This window comes from Anomaloglossus baeobatrachus, chromosome 2 (genome assembly GCF_048569485.1).
Source record: "Anomaloglossus baeobatrachus isolate aAnoBae1 chromosome 2, aAnoBae1.hap1, whole genome shotgun sequence".
Lineage (NCBI taxonomy): Eukaryota > Metazoa > Chordata > Amphibia > Anura > Aromobatidae > Anomaloglossus > Anomaloglossus baeobatrachus.
The window spans coordinates 423739270-423756843 of NC_134354.1; the positions used below are offsets into that span (position 1 = coordinate 423739270).

Consider the following 17574-nt stretch of genomic DNA (forward strand, 5'->3'; position numbering starts at 1 on the left):
ACAGGCTCGCGTCCGTCGTGACCACCGCCCAGGATGGGGGCAGGAAGGATTTCCCCTTCGATAGAGAAGTGGGGAGAAGCCACCACTGAAGGGAAGCCTTGGCTGCCCGCGAAAGGGAGACGTTCCTGTCGAGGGACGTCGACCTCCTGTCCCATTTGCGGAGAATGTCCCATTGAAGTGGGCGCAGATGAAACTGCGCAAAAGGAACTGCCTCCATTGCTGCTACCATTTTCCCTAGGAAGTGCATGAGGCGCCTCAGGGGGTGTGACTGGCCTTGAAGGAGAGATTGCACCCCTGTCTGTAGAGAACGCTGTTTGATCAGCGGAAGCTTCACTATCGCTGAGAGAGTATGAAACTCCATGCCAAGATATGTCAGTGATTGGGCCGGTGTCAGATTTGACTTTGGAAAATTGATGATCCACCCGAAACTCTGGAGAGTCTCCAGAGCAATGTTCAGGCTGTGTTGGCATGCCCCTTGAGAGGGTGCCTTGACAAGCAGATCGTCTAAGGGATCACCGAGTGTCCCTGAGAGTGCAGAACTGCTACTACTGTTGCCATGACCTTGGTGAAGACCCGTGGGGCTGTCGCCAGGCCGAAAGGCAGTGCCACAAACTGAAGGTGTTCGTCCCCTATGGCGAAACGCAGGAAGCGCTGATGCTCTGGTGCAATCGGTACGTGGAGATAAGCATCTTTGATGTCGATTGATGCCAGGAAATCTCCTTGGGACATTGAGGCGATGACGGAGCGGAGCGATTCCATCCTGAACCGCCTGGTTTTCACATGCTTGTTGAGCAGTTTTAGGTCCAGAACAGGACGGAAGGATCCGTCCTTTTTTGGCACCACGAACAAGTTGGAGTAAAAACCGTGACCCCGTTGCTGAAGAGGAACAGGGATTACCACTCCTTCCGCCTTCAGAGTGCACACCGCCTGCAGAAGAGCATCGGCTCTCTCGGGGGGCGGAGATGTTCTGAAGAAACGAGTCGGAGGACGAGAGCTGAACTCTATCCTGTAACCGTGAGATAGAATGTCTCTCACCCATCGGTCTTTTACCTGTGGCAGCCAAGCGTCGCAAAAGCGGGAGAGCCTGCCACCGACCGAGGATGCGGTTTGAGGAGGCCGAAAGTCATGAGGAGGCCGCTTTGGGAGCGGTTCCTCCGGCGGTCTTTTTAGGACGTGACTTAGACCGCCATGAATCGGAGTTCCTCTGATCTTTCTGAGGCCTTTTGGACGAGGAGAATTGAGACCTGCCCGCGGTCCGAAAGGACCGAAACCTCGATTGTACCTTCCGTGGTTGAGGTCTGTTTGGTTTGGACTGGGGTAAGGATGAGTCCTTTCCCTTGGATTGTTTAATGATTTCATCCAATCGCTCACCAAACAAGCGGTCGCCAGACAATGGCAAACCGGTTAAGAACTTTTTGGAAGCAGAGTCTGCCTTCCATTCACGTAGCCACATGGCCCTGCGTACTACCACCGAATTGGCGGATGCTACCGCCGTACGGCTCGCAGAGTCCAGGATAGCATTAATGGCGTAGGACGCAAACGCCGACGCCTGAGAGGTTAATGACACCACTTGCGGGGCAGATGTACGTGTGACCGTATTAATCTGCGCCTGACAAGCTGAGATAGCTTGGAGTGCCCATACGGCTGCGAATGCTGGAGCAAAAGACGCGCCGATAGCTTCATAGATGGATTTCAACCATAGTTCCATCTGTCTGTCAGTGGCATCTTTGAGCGAAGCCCCATCTTCCACTGCAACTATGGATCTAGCCGCCAGTCTGGAGATTGGAGGGTCCACCTTAGGACACTGAGTCCAGCCCTTGACAACATCAGGGGGGAAAGGATAACGTGTATCCTTAAGGCGCTTGGAAAAACGCTTGTCTGGACAATCTCGGTGTTTCTGGACTGCCTCTCTGAAGTCAGAGTGATCCAGAAACGTATTCAATGTACGCTTGGGAAACCTGAAACGGAATTTCTCTTGAGAAGCTGACTCCTCAATTGGAGGAGCTGGGGGAGAAAGATCCAACACCTGATTGATGGTCGCTATAAGGTCATTCACTATGGCGTCACCTTCAGGTGTATCTAGGTTGAGAGCGGCTTCAGGATCAGAATCCTGATCTGTTATCTCCGCTTCATCCTCCAGAGAGTCCTCCTGCTGAGACCCTGAACAGTGTGATGAGGTGGAGGGAATTTCCCAGCGAGCCCGCTTAGGCGGCCTGGGACTGCGGTCCGTGTCAGAGACCTCACCCTGGGACCTATGGGTCACCCCAGGGGCACTTTGCTGTTCCAATTGAGGGGGACCTGGGGTCAAAGATTGAACAGTGCCCGGGGCCTGAATCACCGGTCTGGACTGTAAGGCTTCTAGTATTTTAGCAGACCATTTATCCATACTCTCAGACAGTTTGTCAGCAAAAGCTGCAAACTCCGTCCCTGTCACCTGGACAGTGGGAGCAGGTGGTTCCACCTGGGCCACCAGTAGCAGAGGCTCCGGCTGAGTAAGTGCCACAGGGGCCGAGCATTGCACACAATGAGGGTCAGTGGAACCTGCCGGCAGTATAGCTGCACATGAGGTACAGGTTGCAAAGTACGCCTGTGCTTTGGCACCCTTGCTTTTTGCGGACGACATGCTGTTGTCTCCTCTGAGAACAATCCAGGAGGGTATATAGCCAAAAATCAACAGAGCGACCGTACAGTGCAAATGTATAGCCTATAAGCCTATATATATATATACACTTCGGCACTCAGTGGGGCCAGCACCACAGGTGCTGCTTACCGACCGCTCAGAGCGGTTGTGTGATCACCAGATTCCCTGCCTGGGTCTCCCTGTGTTGTCTCTCCTCTCCAGCGTCTGAATCGCTGACAGGAATGGCTGCCGGCGTTCTGTGGGGAGGAGGAGACCGTGGGCGTGCCCAAGAAAGTGCGGGAATCTAGTGCCCCAGTGTACTGAGTGAGGGGGGAGGAGGATACTAATGTATGCTCCAGCCCTCAGCGCTGACGATCTGTGCAGCGTCCCGCCCTTCCCCTGACTGGCAGGCCTGTGGGCGGGAATATGCGATACTAGGCCGCAGAAGCCGGGGACTAAAGTTATAAGCGCGGCCGGCAATAAGCGCGGCCGCGCGGTAGTCCCCGGCGCACTAAAACACCCAGCAGTGCTGGAATGAGTATGGCACAAGCGCTCCATGCGCGGTCCCCACGGGGACACAGAGTACCTTTAGTAGCAGGGCCTTGCCCTGACGATACCCGGCTCCTGTCCAGCAGATTCCCCAGGGGCTGCGGAGGGAGCACGGTCCCAGTGCCTGGAGACCGATTAGGATCCCACTTCACCCAGAGCCCATAAGGGATGGGGAAGGAAAACAGCATGTGGCTCCTGCCTGTGTACCCGCAATGGGTACCTCAACCTTAACAACACCGCCGACAAAGTGGGGTGAGAAGGGAGCATGCTGGGGGCCCTGTTATGGGCCCTCTTTTCTTCCATCCGACATAGTCAGCAGCTGCTGCTGACTAAGCTGTGGAGCTATGCGTGGATGTCAGCCTCCTTCGCACAAAGCATAAAAACTGAGGAGCCCGTGATGCACGGGGGGTGTATAGGCAGAAGGGGAGGGGCTTTACACTTTAGTGTAATGCTTTGTGTGGCCTCCGGAGGCATAGCTATACACCCAATTGTCTGGGTCTCCCAATGGAGCGACAAAGAAATACCTAATTACTACGTGTAAATTTTACCAACACCATAGCTGGAATGAGTTTTGCACAGAATATGGCCGAGATGTCTCTAAAACTTTAAGCAACATGACAAGTATACCTTAACAGGGCTGTCATTGTACAACCAAGCCAAAAAATCTGTGGAGTTCCAGTAAGTAGATGGTGATTCCCAGTCCCCGTCTGACCAAACCAAATCGGGCTCATACCTGAAGAAGAACAGACAAAATAATTAAGTTAATGGAATACAGATCTGGCAGGCAAAAACTGCTGAGATGCACAAGTGAGCAAAGTCCAAGCACACAGAACACGAGGAGGTTACGTTTAGCTACATTGCTTAAAGATTTTCCTTACCCCTTCAGGAACGGCTGTTAACAAAAATCAACCTAACCTCTAGTATTTATTGTTGGAATTCAGTATTTTATTTTTTTATTACATAGCCATATGAGAGCTTTCTTTTAGGAAATATGTTTTATGTACCCTAACGTCTACTAAAGGCCGCTTTACACGATGCAATCTCGCTAGAGAGATCGCTATCGTGCGTACCCGCCCCCATCGTTTGTGCATCACGGGCAAATCGCTGCCCGTGGCGCAAAAAAAAAAAAAAAAAAAAAAAAACAAAACGCGCGGACCTGCCACATTACTTACCTGCCTAGTGACATCGCTGTGACCGGCGAACCGCCTCCTTTCTAAGAGGGCGGTTCATTCGGCGTCACAGCGACGTCACTAAGCGGCTGCCCAATAGAAGCGGAGGGGTGGAGATGAGCGGGACGTAACATCTTGCCCACCTCCTTCCTTCCTCATTGCCGGCGGCCGCAGGTAAGGTGAGGTTCCTCGTTCCTGCGGTGTCACACATCGCGATGTGTGCTGCCGCAGAAACGACGAACAACATCGTACCTGCACAGCAACGATAATTGTGAAGAGGGGGTCATGTCACCGATTTTGAACGTTTTTGCGACGATTCAAAATCGCTCATAGGTGTCACACGCAACGACATCGCTAACGCGGCCGGATGTGCGTCACAAATTCCGTGACACCCAACAACATCGCTTTAGCGATGTCGTAAGGTGTAAATCGGCCTTAACTCTTTTGGGAGGTAATAAAAATAGAGAAAACAGCAATACTGCCATGGTGTTTCAGGAACCCTGTAATGTCAGGACTCCCCTATTTAGTAAAGGCACAAAAGTCTAAGGCTATGTGCGCACGTGTGCGTATTACATGCAGTTACGCTGCGATCTGCAGCGCAGCGTAACTGCATGCGTCCTGCGTCCCCTGCACAGTCTATGGAGATTGTGCAGGAGCCGTGCGCATGTGGCATATTAGAACGCAGCGATTCGGCTGCTGCCCGAATCGCTGCGTTCTAAGAAGTGACATGTCACTTCTTCCGCCGTGCGGTTTGCATGCTGTCTATAGGGAGAGGCAGCATGCAGAGCGCACGTTCTCTGCTGGCACCATGCGCTTCAGAACGGAGCTTTTCAGCTGCGCTCTGAAGCGCACCTTTTAGGTGTGGTGCAGAGCGCACACGTGCGCACATAGCCTGAGGGTTAGAATGGTTATAAAGATCATGCCCGTGCCATAGATTAATGGATAAAAAAAAAACAAACCAGCATTACAAATCGCACTGTGCCAAAGTGTAACATCCATTACGCAGGTCATTACAACCAAGGAGATATCCAAACTATCTTTCTTTATAATTTATACAATGAATACAGATTCATATAATATACACACACACACACACACACACACACACACACATAGTGTGTGTGTTATATACATACACACATATATAAATTCACAAACATACACACAGATTTTATATATATATATATATATATATATATATATATATATATATATATATATATATATATATATATATAAAAATAATCACACATACATACACGTGTACATATTACACACACATACACGTGTGTGTAATATGTAATATATATATATATATATATATATATATATATATATATATATATATATATATATATATATATACATACATACATACATACACACACATATACACACACATATATATATATATATATATATACACATATACACACACACACACACACAGAGTGTGTATATATTATACACACACACACACATATATATATATATATATATATATATATATATATATATATAATATATATATATATATATATATACACGTATGTGTATATGTGTATTTTATATATAATATATAAAATACACATATACACACACACATATATACGTATGTGTATAATATATATATTATATAAAAAAAACAAACACATGTATACAGACATTATAAACACATATATATATATATATATATATATATATATATATATCATACATACATAAATTTGTATATATTATACACACACACGTATGTATACATTATACATACACACACGTATGTATACAATATAAACACACACACACACACTCTCTCTTGTCCATGTGTCGTGACGTTCCAAGAGCCATAATTGTACATTTTTCTGTTAAAGGATCTGCTCAGGGTCTTATTTTTTTGCATGACAAGCTGTAGTTTCATTGGACCCTGAGAGTAATGCAGGTAGCTTGTAAATAATTTTTATTGCAGTTTTTGGAAGTTGGAACAAAAGAAATCAGCAATTCTCTTTTTATAAACAGCGTTCAACTATTTGATATAAATCGACACCCTTTACAAAAATAAAAATACTTTTTGCACCAAAATAAAATAAGTTTTAGAATAAAAAAAAAAAGTGGGGTAGTGAGCATGAAAATAATAATAATAAAAAAAATTTAATCGGAGTGATACATCTCAGCAAGCAGAACTCTAGAAAATATAGAAATTATATTTTGTATGTCATTCACTATACACTATAATTAGCAGGTGATTTTTATTCTGTGAGTCAATACAAACATAGTATAATGCACACCCCATATAGTATAATGCATCCCCCTAGTCCTCCATATAGTATAATGCACCTCCCATAGTCATCCATATACTGTACAGTGGGGTAAAAAGTATTTAGTCAGCCAGCAATTGTCCAACTTCTGCCACTTAAAAAGATGAGAGAGGCCTGTAATTGACATCATAGATAGACCACAACTATGAGACAAAATGAGAAAACAAATCCAGAAAAAAGAGAATTTTGTTTACTTACCGTAAATTCTTTTTCTTATAGTTCCGACATGGGAGACCCAGACCATGGGGTGTATAGCTACTGCCTCCGGAGGACACACAAAGTACTACACTTAAAACGTGTAGCTCCTCCCTCCGGCTATATACACCCCCTGGATGACAATCTAACCAGTTCAGTGCAAAAGCTGAAGGAGGACATCCACCCATAAGTAGAGATAGAGTAAAACTCGGAAAAACCGGAACTCTGTCTACAACAACAGCCAGTGAAAACACACGGAACAAAAACTGCCAACAGGCAACAGGGAGGGTGCTGGGTCTCCCATGTCGGAACTATAAGAAAAAGAATTTACGGTAAGTAAACAAAATTCTCTTTTTCTTCATTGTTCCTTCCATGGGAGACCCAGACCATGGGACGTTCCAAAGCAGTCCATGGGTGGGAAATAAACCAAACTTAGAAGTAGGCAAAACCTAACTTCACAAATGGGTTTACGATCCTTAGCTGCGGTAGTGGACGAGGCTGAGGGCTTAGAGGCTGACCAGTTAGAGGAACGAAAGGAACGAAACCTCGATTGGTTCCTGCCCTGGACAGGTCTCTTGGCTTTAGCTTGTGGCAAGGAAGTACTCTTCCCTCCAGTAGCTTCCTTAATTATTTCATCCAGTTGTTCACCAAACAGCCGGGACCCAGCAAAGGGGAGGCCCGCAAGGTACTTCTTAGAAGAAGCGTCTGCCTTCCACTCTCGAAGCCACAAAATCCTGCGGATCGCGAGAGAGTTGGCGGAGGCCACCGCCGTGCGGTGAGAAGCCTCTAGAATGGCAGACATGGCGTAGGATGAAAAAGACGAAGCCTGAGAAGTTAAGGCCTCCATCTCAGGCATAGAGTCCCTGGTGAGGGAATGTATCTCTGCCAGAGAGGCAGAGACTGCCTTAAGAGCCCACACTGCCGCAAAAGACGGGGAGAAGGAGGCTCCTGCCGCCTCATATACAGACTTGGCCAGAAGGTCAACCTGGCGGTCAGTGGGATCCTTAAGAGAGGTGCCATCAGCCACCGCTACGATTGTGCGGGCTGAGATTCTAGACACCGGAGGGTCTACCTTTGGGGACTGAGCCCACTCCTTCACCACATCTGGTGGAAAGGGAAAACGGTCATCAGAACTACGCTTTGGAAAGCGTTTGTCAGGACAGGCCCTGGGTTTGGTGACAGTGGCCTGAAAACTGGAGTGGTTAAAAAACGTACTCCGAGCCTTCTTAGGTGAGGCAAACTGATGTATCTCCACCAGAGAGGCTGGTTCCTCTGACACTGGTGGCGTGAGGTTCAGGACGGAGTTAATGGACGCAATCAAGTCACTAACATCCGCATCATCCTCAGACAAGGCAATGGGGTACCTAGAGCTAGCGTCTGAACCCACAGTAAAAGTATCCTCCTCGCCCTGCACCTCGGCCCGTGAATCAGAGCCGTGGGACGAGGAAGGAGAAGGGTCCCTGCGTCTCCGTTTAGGAGGACGGGGTCCTAAAACATGCTCTGAGGGCTCTGCAGAGCTCGGAGCAACAGAGGCGGCCTGAGAAGGAGGCTGATGCATGGTCAGCAGTGTCCGGGACAGTTGTCCCATAGAGTCGGCAAAAGACTGGGAAATAGCACTGGAAAAAGATGCTACCCAGGCCGGGGGATCAGTCACCGGGGCTGGAGCGGCCGGAGGAACCCCTGAGGAGGCTCCAGGCTGAGGGACCACCATGTTAGAGCAGGCATCACAATGTGGGTATGTGCTTGGCTCTGGCAGAATGAGCTTACATGCAGTGCATATAGCGTACAGCTTTGCAGCCTTGCTCCTAGTGACAGACATGCTGCTGAGGTGGAGGCTCTGCAGCTAGAATACACTCCTGTAGAATGTCCTGAGAGTGTATAATAAAAAGCCCACAACCAGAGGTTGTGGCTTACCAGACCGCTCTCTGTGTGCCCTCCGGATTCCACAGCTCAGACCCCCAGTGAAGCGTCAGCCTTCCCCAAAAGCAGCAGCTGCAGCATCCAGCGTCGATCAGTGTAAGAACGCTGAGAAAATGGCGCTGGAAGGAGGAGGGGGGCGGGGGGAAGCCCAAGAGCGGGAAAACGGAGGGCCAAGGAGAGATACAGGGGAGGGAACATCTCCACAGAAAGGAGTGTCCACCCCTCTGCTGGCCGGCCGGTGGGCGGCGCCACGCTATGCATCTGCATGAATGACATGCAGGGAAGCCGAAACCGAAACTAGGCCCAAACTGAAGCCGGGGCCTAGATTTGTAGCGTGCGGCCGACGAGCAGGCACCCCCGGCGCGGTTCTCCGGAAAAACACCGAGAACCGGCCGGAATTACAGTAAAAGACAAACAACATACTCTCCCCTCAATAAAAGTACCCGGGACCCCTGAAAAAACGTCTCAATACTTAGCTTTTGAGACGCAGGGCCATGTCCCTGAGGGAAGGTCAAATGCTCCGTCCAGCAGGAACCTGACAGGGCTGCGGATGGAGACCGGTCTCCTGCACAGCAGAGAGGACCGTGATGGCTTCCACTTCAAACCAGAGCCTGAAAAGGATGTTGAAGGAGCGCGGCATGTGAAGGCTCCAGCCTTGCAAAGTCAACCTTAACAGCACCGCCGACACAGTGGGGTGTGAATGGACATGCCGGGAGTCCAGATTGGACCCGCTTTTCTTCCATATCTTTAAAAATAAAATCTTAAAAATGAAAAATCAGAGAATGCATGTCTGTGTGTGACCTCCTGAAACACAAAGCATTGAACTGGTTAGATTGTCATCCAGGGGGTGTATATAGCCGGAGGGAGGAGCTACACGTTTTAAGTGTAGTACTTTGTGTGTCCTCCGGAGGCAGTAGCTATACACCCCATGGTCTGGGTCTCCCATGGAAGGAACGATGAAGAAATCACCTTGTTTGTTTTGGAAAGATTATTTTTTGCAAATCATGGTGGAAAATAAGTATTTAGTCAATAACAAAAGTTTATCTCAATATTTTGGTTTACTTCCTTTGTTGGCAATGACATTTTCTGTAAGTTTTCACAAGGTTGGCACACACTGTTGGTGGTATGTTGGCCCATTCCTCCATGCAGATCTCCTCTAGAGCAGTGATGTTTTGGGCCTGTTGCTGGGCAGCACGGACTTTCAACTCCCTCCAAGGTTTTCCATGGGGTTGAGATCTGGAGACTGGCTAGGCCACTCCAGAACTTTCATATACTTCTTACAAAGCCACTCCTTCGTTGCCCTGGTGGTGTGCTTGGGATTATTATCATGCTGAAAGACCCAGCCACCTTTCATCTTCAATGCCCTTGCCGATGGAAGGAGATTTGCACTCAAAATCTTACGATACATGGCCCCATTCATTCTTTCATGTACACGGATCAGGCGTTCTGGTCTTTTTTGCATAGTAACAGCCCCAAAGCATGATGTTGCCACCCCCATGCTTTACAGTAGGTATGGTGTTCTTTGGATGCAACTCAGCATTCTGTCTCCTCCAAACACGGCGAGTTGTGTTTCTAACAAACAGATCTACTTTGGTTTCATCAGACCATATGACAATACTCTTCTGAATAATTCAAATGCTCTCTAGAAAACTTCAGGCGGGCCTGGACATGTACTGGCTTAAGCAGGGGAACACTTCTGGCACTGCAGAATCTGAGTCCCTGGTGGCATAGTGTGTTACTGATGGTAGCCTTTTTTACATTGGTCCCAGCTCTATGCAAGTCATTCACTAGGTCCTCCTGTGTGGTTCTGGGATTTTTGCTCACCATTCTTGTGATCATTTTGACTCCACGGGGTGAGATCTTATTTTCCATTTTCTTATTATTGCTCCCACAGTTGATTTCATCACATCAAGCTACTTGTCTATTGCAGATTCAGTCTTCCCAGCCTGGTGCAGGGCTACACTTTTGTTTCTGGTGTCCTACGACAGCTCTTTGGTCTTCACCATAGTTGAGTTCGGAGTGTGACTGTTTGAGGTTGTGGACAGGTGTCTTTCACACTGATAATAAGTTCAAGCAAGTGCCATTACTACAGGTAATGAGTGGAGGACAGAGGAGCCTCTTAAAGAAGTTACAGATCTGTGAGAGCCAGAAATCTTGCATGTTTTAAGGTGACTAAATACTTATTTTCCACCATAATTTGCAAAAATAAATCTTGCCAAATCAGACAAGGTGATTTTCTGGATTTGTTTTCTCATTTTGTCTCATAGTTGTGGTCTACCTATGATGTCAATTACAGGCCTCACTCATCTTTTAAGTGGCAGAACTTGCACAATTAGTGGCTGACTAAAAACTTTTCTCCTCACTGTAGTATAATGCACCCCCATATAATATAATGCACCCCCCATAGTCATCCATATAGTATAATGCACCCCGCATAGTCCTTCCTATAATATAATGCACACCCCCATAGTCCTCCATATAATATAATGCACCGCCATATACTATAATGCACCCCCCATAGTTCTCTATATAGCATAATGCACTCCCCATAATCCTCTATATAATAAAATTCACCCCCCATAGTCCTCTATATAGTATAATGCACCCCCATGGGTCTCCATATAATATAATGCACCCCCCCATAAATGCAACACTTCTTTTTGCTCCCATTTTTCATGAGCTGAACTCAAAGATCTAAGACTTTTTCTCACAAATACTGTTCACAAATTTGTCTAAATCTGTGTTGGCATACGTGCCCACGATACAGACATGCTGAGTCCTGGACGTGGCGAGTCCTGACCTGTGGAGTCGCGAGTCTCCTATCGCCTATGAAGGAGACCGCAGATACTCGTGCCCACGATCCGGGCTCGGGTAGTTACGGTCTCTGTGCTCTCTCTGTGGAGAATGCCTGCGTCTCTGCAGCAAAGAACTTATATGCTTTGCGGCTGAAAGAGCTGCACCGCTGGTCAATTTACACTACGGGCAATACACGCACAGTGGGAATGAGATTTCAATAAATCCCATACACTGTGTTTGTACTGTACAACGCAGCGTTTTGGACGCAGCTGAAACATGCTGCTTCCAAAACGCGGTGAACCCTGAATGTGGGCACATACCCTTAGTAAGCATTTCTCCTTTGCCAACGTAATCCATCCCCCTCACAGGCGTGGCGTTTAAAGATGCTGATTACACAGCATCATTATTGCACAAGTGCCCCTTAGGCTGGCCACAATAAAAGGCCACTGTAAAATGTGCAGTTTTATCACACAGCACAAAGCCACAAGAATTGAGGGAGCGTGTAATTGTCGTGCTGACTGCAGGAATGTAGTAATACAGCAAACAGTAAGACAAAGGGTTAGACTTACCTCATTACCAGATCATACAGTTCTGGCATTGTCTTTCCTAGCACAAAATACTGTGTTTTGAAGCCATTTTTCTTGTCAGCTAAATAAAGCGGATGAAACCACTCCAGTAATGAATGATATAGTCCATAACGCAGCTTTCTGGAAAACAAAGACACCAGCATTACCGGGCGTTCTAGGGTTACTGGTGAGTCATTGGCGGCAGCACAATAGTGATATGATTGCATGATGGACGTACAAACCTTTTTTTCAGTGCATTTCCAAGATCGCCTACAAGGTCTCGATGGGGTCCAGTGTCCATAGCATTCCAGTTCCAGGATACCGGAGACCCCCAGTTAGTAAAGCCTTCGTGGTGTTTAGTTGTGAGAACCACATACCTAATGAGGAGATATGTAGACGCCAGTTCATATTAGAGAAACACAATAAGAGGTATGGAAACACAATAGCTGCTACAGTACTTACCTAATGAATCCCGTGCTCCCTGGAGTGATGTCACGTGCATCCACATGACAGTGGCAGCCAATTACAGCACATGACCCCTGAGGGATGATTGGCTATTGTAGTCACATGGATGTACGACACATCATTGCTGCAGGGAAGTAACAAGGATCGGCAGAGAACGCAGGAATGACCTGGTTTACATTTATTTTCCTGTTCCCAGATAACCCTTTAAGACAGGGGTGGGTAACCTCAGGCCCTAGGGTGACCTTTTCTGTAGCCTCCGGGCAGATTCACAAAGACAGTAGTGCTTAAGCTGGCAGACATTTTTCAGTCTGATAGCCCTTTAACCCCTGAGTTGCACAGTGAGCACGAGCATGCAGTGTTCACTACTGAACGCTGCGTGCACATGCATTGAAAGAGTACGTCCTCATGCTGGCCAGTGCGAGGACAAATTGTGGGCGGAGATAGCACATGATGCGCTCCTATCCCACAGAAGAGAGCAGTGTAAGCACCACCCTCCCCAGTGCTGTATATCCCCCATTGTCCTCAGTGTTGTATATGACCTCAACTGTCAATAGTGCTGTATATGCCCCCACTGCTGTATATGACATCAACTGTCCCCATTGCTGTATGTGCCCCTACTGTCCCCAGTGTTGTATATGACCCCAGCCCTCCTCAGTGATGTATACGCCCCCACTGCCAATGTAGACTGTGCTCATGTTTCAATTTACATAAGATATGTATCTGTAATGAAAAGAAGGCAAATTTAATAAGACTGCATTACGTGTTTTTGCCAATAGGGGAATAATAGCCATTTAGATTTTTTTTTATTATGTAAGAAAATATCAATCGCTTGCCAGCCCTATCCAGTGATTCATACTGTATGTCCCCAGTGTCTACTGTGATGTATAAACCCTAAAAAAAAAACCCTTCACAATTATTAATTGGTTTGTAGTCTTTCGTTTGTGAACCCGACCCCACCCATACCTTGTCAGTCCACATTATACATATATAGCCTGGGTCTCAGCTTCCAATACATGGTAAGTTTTTTAACTGCATGAGAGGACACACATTAGCTAGGGACCCCAACGTAAGAGAATACCGTGACGAGGTGTTGGGGCTCTGCTGTATTGATCAATTCAATAGCAAAATTTCTCCTTTTTCCTATAGTTCAAGGCAGTAATGCAGATTCCATTGTCATATTTTCATTCTTAAATATAGCTATTGTATTTTTCATGCCAGTATTCACACAGCAGTTTCTGCTTTACATTTATTCCCCTTGCACTGTCACTGGTGTGCAGCCCTTCTCCTTATATCCTGTGATGTATAAGCACCCAGCTTTGGCTGTGATGTACCGGTATATGCCTCAGTATCTTCTGTGATGTATATACAGCAGATCCAATATCTCCAGTGATGTATACACAGCAGACCCAGCATCTCGAGACTATGTCATGTATATGATTTACAAAACTTATTATCACAAAGAGTTCACTGCACTCTATACTGATACAATTGAATTGAATTGGTCGGTGGCTGACCCCCACCTTGCCCAATTTGGGTTATATTCCACCTGTCTAGATTTTGGCGGTTGGTGGCTGTTGACATTCAATCAAGCCCTATCCACAGGCTATTTACTTCATGCAGCATTTGCTTGGACCTGTCCCGCCCACAGCCATGATTTAGTCATGGGTACGGTAATGAAAAACACCATGTAAGTGCTGCTAAGAACAGTTCTACTTTTTTCACATGTGAGGCCGTATGGCACATTTTATCTAAAAATATTTTAGCGTAGGACTGCCCCAAAAAGATTTGCTGTGACGTGGCGGGGTAGCTCAAGAAATTGCAATTTTTTGCCAAAAATCTCAAGTTTTAATAAGAAGTACAGTTTGGAATTTCCAGGGCTGTAGTGCACATTTAGTGCTGGCTCTCTTGTTTTTTCTTCAAACCTGAAAAAGCAGTTGTGAGAAGATACTTGATTAGTATCTCCGAACATCACAGCAGCACCACAGAGAAGCAGCTACGGCCACCATTGTAGGAGCATAGCGGTGAGTTACTTGTTTGACTAATTATAGCAGGATCATTCATGTTGATAATTTTGTGCAGCCCCCGAATGATGGTAGAAAATTCCAGATGGCCCCCGGCAGAAAGAAGGTTCCCCACCTGTAGAATAAGATAAAGTCTGCGCACTTGTTTTTAGTCTTATTCTCTGCGCTTTCATGAAGACCATAGCTCGTCAGCACTTGGGGGGGAGGGACGACTTGCAGCTCACCTGCGGCCGCCGGCAATACGAAAGGAAGGAGGTGGGCGGGATGTTTACATCCCGCTCATCTCCGCCCCTCCGCTTCTATTGGGCGGCTACTGTGTGACGTCGCTGTGATGCTGCACGTCACTCCCCTTTCAGGAAGTGGATGTTCGCCGCCCACAGCGAGGTCGTTCAGGAGATAAGTACGTGTGACAGGGGGTTAACGACTTTGTGCCCCACGGGCAACTAATTGCCTGTGACGTACAAAGGACGGGGGCGGGTGCGATCGCCCCGTGCGACGAGGCTTTTATGGCTTTGTTCTCGGGTTATGAACAATCCTTCTTCCTGATCCTTCCAATGAAGCAGCACTCCTCCTTTTATTGCAGGTTTTTGGCACAGGACGCTTGGTGACACTCACATTATTGCCCTGGAGTGTAACTGATGGCCCCAGCCCCCTATACTCTGGAATGGTGACCCCAGACTCTGATTTCTTGTGCAGTAATGAGGCTTGGCCACTTATTTTGGTGGTGTGGCTACAAGAATAGTGCAGTGGATCTAATCTAGGGGTGCAGGAGGCCCCCATTATAGAAGTGGTGCACACAGATTCTTAGCTATCGTCCCAGCTGTTATATAAGGCAGTGAAGGTGAAGACGAGCCTGATCACGTGACTGTCAGTGCCGCAGTCATATGACCTGGGATTCCCCTGCTATTCCCACAGGCACGTCCCGTGCTGGGAGTTGTAGTGCCGCACTTACCGAGCCCCGGCCGCCTCGAACAGCTCAGCCCACGCATCCGGATCAAAGAACTCGGCGGTGAACTGCGGCGCGAAGTCTGCATAGGAGAAGCCGGGCGGGTAGTTCTTGGTCATGAACTGCACATAGGCGGCGCTCTGCTCGTGCTGCCAGTTCCACCAGAACCACTCACTGCCGAACGAGGGCACCGAGAACACCCCCCAGTGCAGGAAGATGCCGAACTTGGCCTCGTCAAACCAGCACGGCAGGGGGCGCTTATCCAGCGAGTCCCAGGTGGGGGCGTACCGGGTGGTCGCCACTGAGTGGGCGGAGACTAGGCACAGGAGCGCAGCGGAGAACCGGGCAGCCGCCATGGCACGGGCACTAGTGCTTCTGTCTAGTGATGGGTAGCTCCTGAACGAGCCGGCTCTTCATAGTGAATCATATGAGTCGGCTCCTGGCAGGGAGCCAATTGAAATGTAAACGGCTCTTTGCCAGTTCCCTTCCACAGTCAGTCCCCTCTTGCCCCGCCCCTCCCGGCCCCTCCCTCCCGGCAGTAGTCACTCTGATCTTATCCAGGAGACTGAGAATGCTCCTCCTGCTGCCGCACATAGCACTGACTCACAGCCCCGCCCCCCTCCAATCTGTGACAAGCAAGCAGCAGTCAGGCAGTCAGGCACTTTATTAAAGGAACACTGACATCTGGATTTAGCCTGATTCTAGTTATTTACCGCCAGTTTGTAAATCCTCGCTGAGCGAGGGAGAAACAGCGGATGGAAATGTGCGTCCCTTGTTCTCTCCCATTCACTTGAATGGAAGAGAACAAATGATCCGCGATGCTGGATTGAGCATCACTGGATCGCAGGCTCGGGTGCTGCAGCGACTGTGTAAATGCACCATTAGCTAGTGCAGCTTGGAATGGTTCTGTTGTTTCTGGTGAATAACCTCCCAGCAGCCCCTGTTACATGATAGCAGTGCCAATCTGAGGGACCAACTTCATGCACAGAACTAGTCCTATACAAGGCAGTGCAGCCTCTCACATCACATCCGATTTTGCATACAATTGCCAGTAGTGTTGAGCTAATTGAATTGCACTTGTTTGATTTCTGCATTTTTTTTTTATCAAACATTGTGTTTGTTAAAGTTTTTACAGCAAATAATATAAAATCTGGTTATTCTGGAAACTATTCTGTTTTATGTCATAAATTGGCACATGTGTAGATTTTTACTAAAAGGTATACAATCATGGGTTAAAACATACCAGAATTGGGCTTCAAATTTAAAGCCAAAGGTAATAGGAAATGAAGAGCCGTTTTCGGAGCCAAAAGAGCCGACTCTTTTTGGTGAGCCGATCCAAAAGAGCCGGCTCACCAAAAAATCGCATTTTACCCATCACTACTTCTGTCATGAGAGCGGAAGTGGCCTCCCCGTACAGCCCACTGCTCCTGTCAGCCCCGCCCTGTTTTGTTTTAGCACCCAATAAGATTCGCTTGTTTGTATAGGGGCGGGCTTACAGATGTGGACACGCCTCTTAGGAATGCACATGCCCCGCCCATCCACTCTTACCACGCCCCGAAGGCTCCGCTCATTGTGAAGAGTGTGGGGCTGTGTTCACACTGGGGTCACATTTAGGTTTGTTTTTAATTGTTTTTATTTTGTTTTAAAAGGAAAGGGCTGTAAAACTATTACACTAAGCAATACAGGTGACCCAGAGAACAGCAGCACATAAATCCTGCTGAAACCAGGGCGCGGACCACCAGTCACTGCGCAATCCAGTGGGGTTCATGAATTAGTCCTGGCCCAGGATTCCGGGGAATCCTCACCTGCCAGACCGGTCTTCACAGATTTCCAAAGCACAAGCTCGGATTCATACTTGATAGTATAATGATATGCTTGTTATAATGTAGAATTAGGGTGCAGGAGAGACATTGAGGCGGTATAGCGGGTCGGGAGTCAGACAGGCTCTGGAGTTGTAGGCAGGATGATTTCTTAGCATTTGCCAGAAGACTGTGTCACATTATACGATATCA

General features: G+C 47.6%; 1 protein-coding gene across 1 annotated transcript in view; it reads right to left on the reverse strand.

Annotated features, from left to right (window-relative positions):
• Nucleotides 1–16041, reverse strand: part of FUCA1 (alpha-L-fucosidase 1) — a 76243-nt gene extending 60202 nt beyond the window's left edge. Inside the window, exons 1-4 of the mRNA XM_075336204.1 lie at nt 15569–16041; nt 12373–12507; nt 12134–12271; nt 3797–3902 (exon numbers count right to left, since the gene is read on the reverse strand). Coding sequence (XP_075192319.1) covers nt 3797–3902; nt 12134–12271; nt 12373–12507; nt 15569–15918 — 729 coding nt within the window. The 5' untranslated portion in view covers nt 15919–16041. The remainder of the gene's footprint in view (nt 1–3796; nt 3903–12133; nt 12272–12372; nt 12508–15568) is intronic.
• Nucleotides 16042–17574: the final 1533 nt, after the last annotated feature.